This window comes from Musca domestica, unplaced genomic scaffold, assembly GCF_030504385.1.
Source record: "Musca domestica strain aabys unplaced genomic scaffold, Musca_domestica.polishedcontigs.V.1.1 14, whole genome shotgun sequence".
Taxonomy (NCBI): domain Eukaryota; kingdom Metazoa; phylum Arthropoda; class Insecta; order Diptera; family Muscidae; genus Musca; species Musca domestica.
Window position 1 is genome coordinate 9,685,656 of NW_026712192.1, and position 12,802 is coordinate 9,698,457.

Sequence of the window (12,802 nt, forward strand, 5' to 3'; positions counted from 1 at the left end):
TAAATCTTGTATAAAAAAAATATTCCCTTCTTACCTGATTTGAATTCCAATTGCCCGTAAACGATTTATTTTGCATTTAGGTTTTGGTGGATCCTCCTCCTTGACAATGCTTGGTGAAATCCGTCTCAAGATTGACTAGAATGAAAAAGGAAAATGAGTTAGCATTTATTTACTATACGGTCAAAGTCAAAGATTAACAAGTAACAAGTAAACACCATTTGGAAGGAACTTGAACAATTTCAAAAAATTCCGAAAACCACTACTTAAACGACAACCGTTATATGGGGACTATACGAAGACCTGCATACGAAATTTTTTGTCATAGCTTGTAGTACCCATTAAGATCTTCCAATACGAAATTCGAAACGATTCCGGTGAATAATGTTGCTGAAATCATCAAAATGCCGAATATCGGGAGGTACCGTTATATGAGAGCTATACGAAGACGCATACAAAATTTTTTTGTCATAGGCTGTTGTACCCAACACGAAGTTCAAATACGAAATTCCTTCCACCATTTGGAAGGAACTTGAAAAATTGCAAAAAAAAATCCGAAATCAACTACTTAAACGTAAACCATTATATGGGGACTATACGAAGATGTGGACCTGCATACACATTTTTTTGTCATAGGCTGTTGTACCCATTACGAAGTTCAAATACGAAATTTGAAATAATTCCGGTAAAAAATGCCGCTAAAATCATGGAAATACCGAATATCGGTAGGTACCGTTATATGGGGGCTATACGAAAACGTTGACCGACATGGCCCATTTACGAACTTAACCTGCCAACTGGTAAACTATGGATGTATGCAAAATTTTAGCCTTTAATGTCAATTCGTTGGAAAGATAGCGTGATTGCAAAAGACAGACGGATAATCTTAAAATTTTACGCTGATCCAGAATATATGTACTTTGTAGGGTCTATCATGAATATTTCGAGGAGTTACAAACGGAATGATGAACCTAATATATCCTCTATAGAATTGTGGAGGGTATAAAAAGACATTAAGTTCGGACGGACCGAACTTCTAAAACCCTCCACCATTAGATAAAGAAAACCTTTTTATCCAATATATCTGGATTCAAACGTTTCCCACTTTAAACTACAAACTCCAGTAATATCCGTAGATGAATGCAGTTAGAGTTTACAAAAAACAATATAGTGGTTTGAGGTGTTATATGGGGGCCAAACCAAAAAGGGAGCCTATATGGAAAATGTTAAGTACAAAGATTAATTACCAAATTTGACATAGTTTCGTGTGTAAATGTGCCTAGAATTATCAAAATACGGAATATAGGTCTAAATATCCAATTTTAAATACGGAACCGTTACATGGAAACCTTTGGCCAATATGGACAATGTTTTGACAATGGTTGTAGAAGCCATTATTAAGTACAAATACCAAACTTCACACAAATCTGCTAGAAAATGTGGCTTAAATCGTCAAAATACCAAATTTTCGAAGGTACTGTTATTTGTGCGCTACAGCAAAACGTGGATCTAGATGTTCAATGTTTTACCACCGGTGCTAGAACCAATAACGAAATACATATACCAAGTCTTTGCCAAATCCTTGGAAAGATGTTGCCAAAAACCATCAAAATACCGAATATCGGAAGCTACCGTTATATGGGGCCTATACGAATATATGACGAAAACGAGGACATACATATAAAACGTTCCGCCACTGGAGCTAGGACCCATCGCAAACTACAAATACCAATTTTTAGATAACTTGTTGGAAAAATGTGGCGAATATCATTAAAATTCCGAATATCGGGAGCTACCGATATATGGGGGCTATTCGAAAAGGAGGACCTCCGCCACTGGAGCTAGAATCCATAACAAACTACAAATACCAATTTTTAGACAAATTGGTGGAAAAATGTGGCGGAAATCATTAAAATACAGAATATTGGGAGGTACCCTTGTATACGAAAATGCGAACCTATACATACGAAAACGAGGACCTATATATAACATGTTCGGCCACTGGAGTTAGAACCCATCACGAACTAACCAAAATACCAATTTTAAGACAAATTGGTGGAAAAATGTGGCGTAAATCTTTAAAATAACGAATATTGGGAGTTACACTTATATACGAAAATGTGGACCTATACATACAGTGTTCCGCCGCTGGGGCTAGAACCCATGACGAACTACAAATACCCATTTTTCGACAAATTTTGTGGGAAAATGTGACTAAAACCATCAAAATACCGAATAACGGGAGGTACCCTTATATGGGAGATATACGAAAATGTAGACCTATAAATACAGTATTCTGCCACTGGAGATAGAACCCATAATAGTTCCTGATGCCTGGATATGTGCAGGGTTGTCCAGCTATTGAAGCCAGACAAGGACGCCATCAAAAGTGATTCATAAAGGCCGATATCATTTTTGTTGCCAGTAGGAAAGGCACTTGAGGCGTTTGAAGTACTAACAAGGTTCTCAAGACAGCACTCTCCAATTAAAAAACTTTGTATATATCTTACAACGCGATAGCCCGGTAAGCTACGAGGCTCCGATGTGTTCCACCACTGCGCAGCACGAAATGCAAAGAACATTAGAACCGCAACCGGGAGTCTCCTTATTACACCTGCCGATCATCTACATGAGGAGACCAAGGTATTTTCGGTGCGACAGCATAAAAACATATTTTCGATTCAAAACACACTTGGTGTTTTAAACAAAACCAACGAAATTACTATCTTGTGGATAAGAAAACTCCGCCAAGGCATGTAAGGAAAGGCCTTCATGGCCAAATAGATAGGTACAGAAGTATAAAGGAGAGTTCTTGGAACGACATATCTATCAATCAGGACTAAATAGTATTTATCTTATGCGGTCGTAGAAATTAGGGAGGACGAAGGGAAAGATTTACATTATCTAGAGATAGAAAGAGAGAAGAAGAGAGGGATAGAAAGTGATAGAGAGGTAGGGATAAATAGTATTCTGAAGCGGTCATCGAAGTAAGAAAAGACCTTATGGGGAGAGAGAGGTACAGTGGTATAAGATAGAGTCATTAGATCAACAGACCTATCAAGCAGGGATACATAGAATTCACTCTGATGCGGTGACAGAAGTTATAGAGGAATACAGAGTAAATACCATAATAGGAGATCACCCGCTTCCCACCACATATAAAACACGAGAGCTGTCACAAAAAGCCTGAGTAGTTTCGGCACAACTGTAATCATATAACGTAAGGAAAGACCTTCATGATCTAGAGATAGAAGGAGAGAGAGAGAGAGAGATAGATAGGTCTATCAGGTAGGGCTAAATAGTATTCACTCTGATGCGGTCATCGAAGTTACAGAGGACGTAAAAAAGACCTTCTGAAGAGAGAGAGAGGTAAAGTGGTATAAGATAGAGTCTATAGATCAATAGGATTATCAAAAAGGGATACATAGTATTCACTCTGATGCGGTCACAGAAGTTATATTCAACCACAGCTGAAAAACGAGAGCTGTCTCGAAAAGGCCTGAGTAGTTTTGGCACAACTGTGATCTGAATGGTGCACCCGCCTTAATTCGTATTGTGCTCGAATTGACAGCAGTGCGCAGAACACCTGTCAAACGTATGGCATACTCCCACAGAACACGCTGCACCCCTTTTAACTGCCTGCCAAAAGTACTCACTTAACCCCTGTCGCTATGGACTAGAGTTTGGGGTGGGGAAATAGATAAGAGTTTAAGGACGGGAATTCTCGACCCGAGATAATATTTTTTTAAATTTCCTGGAATACGGGAATTGTTATTTCTAAATATTTATAAACATATTAACAAAATGATGTGTCATAATTTTACCATTTGGAACGACTTTGAAAATTAGAAAAAAAAAAACGGAAATATATAAAAAATAGAATTCGTCAAATATTTTGTTAAAATCTTAAAAATACCGAATATAGAGAGTTACCTTTATTTTGGCATACGCAGACTGTAGTACCCATTACGAATACGAAATTTGAAACAATTCCGAATATAGGGAGGTACCGTTATTTAGGGACAATACAAAGACTTGGACCTGTTTGGGAACTTCAAATACGAAATTTGAAATTGTGGTGAATAATATCGCTAAAATCATCACAGGCTGTAGTACCCATTAAGAACTTCAAATACGAACTTTGAAACAATCCCGGTGAATAATGTCGCTGAAAACAGCAAAATACAGGATATAGGGAGGTACCGTTATAAGGTGGCTATACGAAGACGCCTGCATAGATAATTTTCTGTCACAGGCCGCAGTACTATTAGGGACTTCAAATGCGAAATTTGAAACGATTCCGGTGAATAATGATGCTAAAATCATCAAATTACCTAATATGGAGAGGTACCGATATAAGGGGTCTGTACAAGAACCTGGACCTGCGTTGACAATTTTATATCAAGGGCTATAGTACCCATTACGAACTACAAACACAAAATTTGATATAATTCCAGGGTCAGTAAAATCATAAAAATACCGAATATAGGGAGGAACAGTTATATAGGGGCTATACCAGAACGTGGACCTATATGGCTCATTTTCATTACCAAGAGTTCTGCTGACCAAACACTCATCTGAGTAAAATTGTATAAACCTGATTTAATTCATTCGGGATCTAAAGTGATTTCCATGACAGACCGACGGACATCGTTAAATCGATGTAGAATCTTATACTGATCATGAATATATACTTTGTAGGGTCTAAAATGTATATTTCGAGGTGTTACAAACGGAATAACCCAGAGCATTTTGACTCCCACTCATATTTTTCAAACAGGAGTACTTCTTCATAAATCAAAAGAGTGGAGAGTAAACTTCGTGTAATCCTCGTACTCTCGCGAGCAAAAACCAGCAAAACTGAGATCTACCAATAGCAGTATATTTGGCACCTTCTAATACTTTTCGAATCTTTCTAAAGCATTTCGAAATCTATTCATTTCTTTTTAATTACTTACATCAGCCACCTCATCTTCGCTAAGACTTTCTTGTTTCCTCGGCCTTTTCTCACGATTTGGTGAATTTAGACCTGAAATCAAAAAAATAAGATCAATTGGAGTGGATCCAATTACAATCACTCAAAGAATCTCAATGGCAACACTTACGTCGTGGCAAAGGTCTTACGGTCAACTCCTTCGTTGAATTCAGACTCTCCGATGACGAAGAACTGCTCGCCACCGCATGTCGAGTCAACAAACGTCTTTTTGGGCTCTTGCGGGTGGTTACTGTTATGGCAGGGCATGGATGGTGATGTGAGTGGCAATGCTTGTTGCAGACGTGACCAATGCTGCTGGGTGTCGTCGACGAGGTGTTCAACGACTCCTTTGACGGTACATCAAGTTGTTGTTTTGTTGGCGATTGTGTTGCAGAGCATTTCGATGATTTACGTTCACGTTTCTTGCTACTACTGCGTCGTTGATGGGTAAATGATTGCGCTGACGTACCTTTGCCATCGGACGATGGAAAATCGTACAGTCCATCGGAATCGGTGAACGGCAGCTGATCCTTGCGTCCATAGAAATGTGGTGAGAATCGGCCAATGCCGGCACGTTCGCTCAGAGGGCTTTCGGATCGCGAAGATACCGGTGACAGTGTCTTATCACCACATCCGTCAATTTGTATCACAATTGACGGCAGTTGCAGTTGGGCCATTTGCGGTGCACAGCTGGCTGTACACGCTCCCGACGACGAAGCCAAGGTGCAGGGCGGTGGTTCTTCCACCTCAATTAGTACCTCTTCATCCAAAAACATGTCAAATCGTCGATGGCTTAAACGGGTCTCATCCAATTTTTCGTCCACATGATCAGTGCCAATACCCTCGTCATTGGACTCTATTAGAATGTCATCGGAAAATGTTTCCGAATCTGATCGGGGACGATGGCTATGCAAGCGATCCGTTTTAGCACCACCAGCGGCCGCTGCTCCCGTGCACTTACCATTGCTGATGTTCTCCTTGCAACTTGGCAGCACCGAACTCTTTCGACGATTCATTAGATTGACATGTAAGGATAAACCCGCTCCCGAATGACCACTGCCCGGCGGCTCGTCCATTTCGTTGGGATAGAGGGGATTACTGGAGCCACAACGGCTTGGTCCAGGACTGGCCATGCTCGAGTAACCCGAAGAGCTGAGATTGCTCTCCGATATTGTGCGATCCGCACGAGTGCACATTGTAAACGGACTTAGATAGCACATGCCCACCGGATTGGGTGGCATTAGACCACCAGGGCCACTGCCACCACCCATAATTGTCTTGGGCGCCGGCGACAATGGTTCTGTGTCCGATTCAAGTTCGCTCATGTTCGATGTTACCGTTATCATGGGCGGCACAAAGGGAAAATCCAGAGATGTAGGTTTCTCAAATTGCTTTAAGAGCCTGTAAGAAAGATAGTTCAATACCAAGATGGAATATTAAATCTTAAATCTCAGATTGAAAATCGGTTTTTTGTTGGCATCCATTAGGATCTAGAATGAAAGTAGATTCATATTTACAGTTATATACATAGAGAAAACACAACATGGCGTTCGGCAAAAATACTCTACTGTTTTTTTTTTTTTTTTTTTGGAGAACAAAAAGAAAGGTTTACTAAGTTACTAAAAAAACAAGTTCGCAATAAAATTGTAATACTCAACATTTTTCATTTTGTATGTCTTTTGATTTTTTTGCTGAGATTCGCAAAGATATTTATGTTGGTTAGTTTGAATTGAGTTGTATTCTGTTGTCGTGTTTTGTTTTACTGTGTGTGTAGTTTGTGTTGAATGGAAATTCTTCAGAAAAAGATTGTTTAGAAAAATAAGTTGTCAGATAAAGCTTCTAGAACTAGTAGTATCAATCAAAAGCGAAATTCAAGTTCAAGGAGATTAGCCCAAATAAATAAAATTATAATAGATATATGTATTGTTTTGGTATGCCGAGAATAAAGAGTGTCCCTACTAGAACCCAATCGTGAAATTGGAAATCAGTATCTTGAAATGATAACCCTTTTTTTTCTTGTCTGGAATTGAAGAAATGAATGTGGCCCTGCCCTCCACATTCATTTCTTTAACAAGATGGCACCACATATCATACAACAAACAATTTAATTACTTCATCAGTCAATACCCGGTTGTGTCATTTCGTGTTTGGGAGACCAGAAATTTTCAACGACCGTTTTGCTTAAATGCTGCGGTATTTCATTAATGCAGCAACCAATTTCCTCTTTTAAGTCTTAATTCGTCGCCGTCTTATTCGCGTAAGCAATCGACTTCAAAATCCCCCAAAGAAAAAAATCTAAAGGTGGCGATTTTTGATTTCGATGGCTTACGCCATTAAGCTGGCGACGACTTAAAAGACATGGACGCTGCATTAATGAAATACCGTAGCATTTATGCGAAACGGTCATTGAAAATTTCATTAAAAGATCGCGTGTGTGCCAACATAGCCGCTGCGAGCATCTGCCCGATATCTTGTTTCATACATAACCTCATTCTGTCGTCTTTACTATATAATAAAGTTTTACAATTTACCTTAAATATTTGTGGTTTAGAACAGTGTTTGGCTTGTTTGTTCGGGATACCATAGTATTTTGTTGTTGCAAAATGGTCAGGCTTAATCCCTTTATTGTTGTTTTTATAAAAACAACGTTTGCTTATTATTGGAGGACGTCACTTGGGTAAAAATTGTTTTTTTTAAATAACTTCTGGGGAGAATATCCCAAACAAAAACCAGTAAAGAAAGTCTTCAAGTCGCGCGGGAACGACTTTATGATACCCTACACCACTTTGCTAATTTAGTAGAGCTCCACATAACAATTAAAAGTTTTTATGGGAGAATTCAATCACACACGCTATGATTATAATTATAATTTAAAGTTCAAAAGACTAAATTTGTATCTTTTAAATTCGGACTTGTATTGGCCATTTGATATATATGGGAGCTATATCCAAATCTGAACCGATCTTGATAAAATTTGGCAAAGATATTTTCTGGGCTGTATTTCATATATTTCCCTGAATATCGTTGTTTCGAATGCATATTACGGCGGCGGAGGACAAAAATAACAAATCGGATGAACAATATATATGGGAGCTTTAGCTATATCTGAACCGATTTCGATCAAATTTGGCATACTTATTTTCAGACCTAATCTGGTTGTATGTGCAAAATTCTATACTATTCGGGCTGATATTACACGTTTGGTGCACAATAAAAGGCAAATCGGACGAAGATATATATGGGAGCTATATCTAATTTTTTACCGATTATCTCCAATTTAAATAGGGTTCGTCCTTGGGCCAAAAAACTGATTTGTGCAAAGTTTCATCTGGATCGGGTAATAAATGCCAACTGTCCTTTGTTCAGAAAAATACATGGACAGAGGGACGGGCGGACGGACGGACATGCATAAATCGACTCAGGATGTGATTCTATGCAGATAATCAGAAGGAACTATGGGTCTATCTCGTTTCCTTTTGCCTGTTACAAATAAATGCACAAAGACATAATACCCTGACCACCTTGTGGTGTAGGGCATAAACAAGGAAACTGATGAGGATTGGTGACTCTTTCCGAAATTTGTGCTTAATTTAAAAATGAAGAAATGCATTATATTTGGGTTATTTATTTATTTGGGATATCTCCAGTTTGCTATATGGGGGCTATAGGAAAACATGGACCTACATATGCAATGATCTGCCCACGAGCTAGAACCAACTACGAACACCAAATTTAGATACATTAGTTGAAAATGTGGCTTAAATCGTCAGAATACCATATATCCGATGGTACCGTTATGTGAGTGCTATAGTTTTTCAGCCAGAGGTTGAAGAACACGTTACAAACTCTCAATACCATGTTTGAAAATATACCAAAATTTGGACAGATATATCTCATCAACAACACCAACTATTCTACACACAATACGGGCTATTTTACCAAGTTTCAAATCTTTACGTAAAATAATTTGGATTTTATCGCGATTTCAACAGACATTGTTAAAACTACTTAGAATTTTATGCTGATCATGAATATGTAAATTTTATGGGCTTTCCGTCAAAAATTTAGAGGTGTTACTATTGCAATGACAAATTTAATATACCCTCCTTTCCATGGTAGGGGGTATACAAATCTTGGCTTAATCTTGGCTCAATAGAACGTAAATAGGCAGCAAAAGCTAGCAATGTATCAAAGAAAAGTCGCAGTTTACGGGCAGGTAGCATTATTGGTCCATCCTTCTTCAAAAACACTACGAATGGAAGCTTAACTGCGAATTGTAAGCGCTACCGTGAGAGATGACATCCAACCTTTTTTGCCCAAAATGCAAAAACTTAACTTGCATGACACGTGGTTTCAACAATAAGACGAGATTTTTGAACATTTCATTTCACGTTCAGCACAAGCCAATTGGCCGCCTACATGGTGTGATTTAACGCATTTGGACTATTTTTTGTGAGGCTTCCATGAAATAATCTTCAAAAATGAAATTATATGAACGGTTGAAGCTAGAATTTTGAAATTGCACACGAGGGTCAGTCTTCGTGCGTACTTACAAAAAAATTAATACTTTGTATTTTTCGAACCGAATGACCTAGTATTCTCAAATTTGGAATGATAGCCACTGGCGGAGTGCAGGATAGATGTGCTAAATAGTTTTTGGAAATTCGAACTTTAAGGTTACAAAGAAGTTCTACAATGATACTAAACTTTTAAAATACTACCATTTTGTATTATGTGAATGGATAGAGCTAAGAACTTTAAATTTGGTATGACAATCGAGGTTGGAAAGTATGTTTGATATATGAAGTATATATACAACAAGTGCACGAAAAGTACTAAATAATACTTTAATAAGTACACTTTGGTGATGGGTGCACATATAAAGCTTTATATCTCAAATTTGACATTAGGGTCGCTTTTCATATGTAGCTTGGGCACATGGAGGTGGTTTCCTATAATTGTACTAAAAGTACTGAATGGTACTATATTTGCATATGGAGACTTTGAAATAGATTTGAATAGAAAATTTGCATGTGTGTCCATTTGTTTAACTAATATCCTTCTCGGAGAACTTCAAAATGCAAGATTTTTAAGAATTTTTGGTGTAAAGGGTGACAATTTTTTTTCTTTGCGAAAAAGGAATAAGTTAAATAGTATTTAAAACCTTGAAAATCGGAAAATTTAGTACCATGTACAGGGTGAGATGAAAAAACCGCAACCAAATTCAGACTGCTGTCACTTCTACGCCACTCATCCGACAGCTGTTAAAATTATTCCAGTGACAGCTCATTATATTGTATACAAGTGTAAAAAAGCATTTCGGTGAGAATTTTCCAGAAAAATGTTATTCGTGATGGAATTCAAGCGTGATAGTGTGATTTCTTTATATTTGACTGGAAAACCACAACTGGGTTATTGTTAGAGCATTCCAGCATTTAAATGTGAATAAATCTTTTGTGTCTCGTACCATCGCTCGTTACCGTGATACTGGTAGCGTAGCCCGACGTCAAGGAAGTGGATGGAAGAAAACAGCACCATCAGCAGAAATGGTTCGAAAAGAAAAGAAGCGACTTGATCGAAACCCGCGTCGCAGTGATCAAAAAATGGCTCGTTAGCTGAATATATCGCAATATTCCATTCGGGAAATATTAAAAAAAATTCCAAAAAGTGTAAGAACTTACACCGCAACAGAAAGGTTTATTATTTGGAATAATTTGCAAAATATAACGTTGCACATAAAAAAATTCAACAGATAGTCCCCTCCCCTTGTTATATCGGTGAGAATATGAAACAAAATATTTATTTCTAATATATTGTTGTCAACCTTAAACAATGTTGCACGATCAACATAAAGATTGCTATCAAAGGTAACAACGAAATATTGCGTACATAGCTAAATAAGATTTTGTTAAATTTTGATACCTTTAAAAGGCCTATTTGAATTGAAATATATATTAAATAAATACTATTTTCCTTAAAAATTTACTTTTGATATGGATGATTGGGTAAAAAAAAATTTGGCAGTACTGACCTGATTACGGCCACACACTGCAATATGACATTATGATTTGTTCAGCACTGACAAGAACACACCTGGTTTCTGCAGTTTCAAAGCGTTGGGCCTGTAAGCATACAAAAAATGGTTGGAGGCCATTTTATTCAGAAATTTCTTTTTTCAGAGTGTAGAGGCTTTGGGAGTAGATAACTAAATGGACTTTCGAAAATAAGGGGAACTTAAAAGAGGGACTCATATTTTGTACCTATTAGATCTACTACAGTGCAGCTCCATCCTAAACTTCGGCAAATTTATTGTTTTTTCCACAAAAGTCTTGTGGAATCTTTACATTCTCCTTAAGAGGCAAGAGGGGAAGAGCAATGAAGACAAAATATATTTTTCCATAATTTCAGCAAAATCTCGTTAGATTATGAAGGTAAATCTAAAAATTCCATATATCGGTATTTTGAAAATTGACATTGTCAAGTAACCTAAATAGATGGGACATGTTCCGCCACCTTTTTAAAACGTTGGAATAAATATTCCTTAGAATCCATGTATTTTAGGTATATAGTCTATTCTGCAATATTACTGATAACAGTACGATGGTTATTTAAGACGAAAAATTTAAACCTCAAATGAGTAACCAAAGGGGTCTTTTTGGCTATTGTGCTCAAAAGTTTAAACGGTTGCCTAGGAAGTCAAAGTATTCTGCAAAATAATTACTGATAAAATTTTATTATAGGTCAGTATATATCAACACTCTAAATTTCACCTAAACGATATTAAAATTAAAATAATTTTAGGATTACAATCGTACTCGCTATGAGTTTATGCAAATTTTCCTTACAAAATAACATTTTAGAAAGATGATGTCTTAGGCAAAACATTTCCTTAATCGAATTTTACTATAAAATAACCTAAGAAAAAAATCTATGTTTTTGTTATATATAAAACAAACAGTTGTTTCAATTTGTCATATACGGTAAATATTTTTATGTTTTAATGGTTTGTTCTTCTGCTTTTTTTTTTGAGTTGATGTATGAAAGTATAATAAAATTTCGCTTTAGACAGAAAGTTTCAGAGGAAGAATTAGAAGCAAAATTTCACAATTACTTTCGGAGTAAACTATTTTTAACAAAATTACATTGAAATTTAATATATAAAAAGTAGAAATTATAAGTTCATGATGATTTTATTCCTTTCTAATCCGTATCAAAATATCCCATAATACTTAAATGTTTTGGGGAAATTTTCTAAGTAAAAATTATTTTAGATCACATTTGTAAAAAGGTAAAATTAATTTGAACCATAAATACTATCATTAATTTAGTTCGGAATCTCAGTCCAAAATTTTTAGGGACTTTATATAACAGCCCAATATTTTGCTCCTTATTTCGCAACGTTAACAACATAGGCCATTGAAAGTTTATAAAGAGCTTTGGATTATATCTGTAATCATTAGCTTAAAAATGGTTCATTTCTTCTGGCTTTTAGGTATAGCCCCTATATAGGGCCCAATTTCTAGTGTTTTTAGAGTTTTAGTTTTAATTTTTATTCTGAAGAACTTCCTTCTGGTACATCCTCCGCAAATGGTCAAAATTTTCAAAATAATATTTTACTGCACAGAAAGAGAAAGAAAACTCCGATTTTGCTCCATCTTTGCAAATCCTAATAGCTCAGTCAGCAAATCAGTAATAGGTAAGGTGCGAAAATGGACAATATTGGTCCACTTCATCAAGTACCTCCCCCACAAAGGGTTACAATTTTGAATAAATATAACAATTATGAAATGTGATGTAAGTGTCCGATTTTTTTTAACTTACACGCATCTC

At 36.7% G+C, this 12,802-nt stretch overlaps 1 protein-coding gene across 1 annotated transcript in view; it reads right to left on the bottom strand.

Moving 5' to 3' along the window:
* Window positions 1-12,802, bottom strand: part of LOC101890888 (uncharacterized) — a 518,720-nt gene that overhangs the window by 10,492 nt on the left and 495,426 nt on the right. Inside the window, exons 29-31 of the mRNA XM_059119171.1 lie at window positions 5,103-6,373; window positions 4,956-5,026; window positions 35-135 (exon numbers count right to left, since the gene is read on the bottom strand). Coding sequence (XP_058975154.1) covers window positions 35-135; window positions 4,956-5,026; window positions 5,103-6,373 — 1,443 coding nt within the window. The remainder of the gene's footprint in view (window positions 1-34; window positions 136-4,955; window positions 5,027-5,102; window positions 6,374-12,802) is intronic.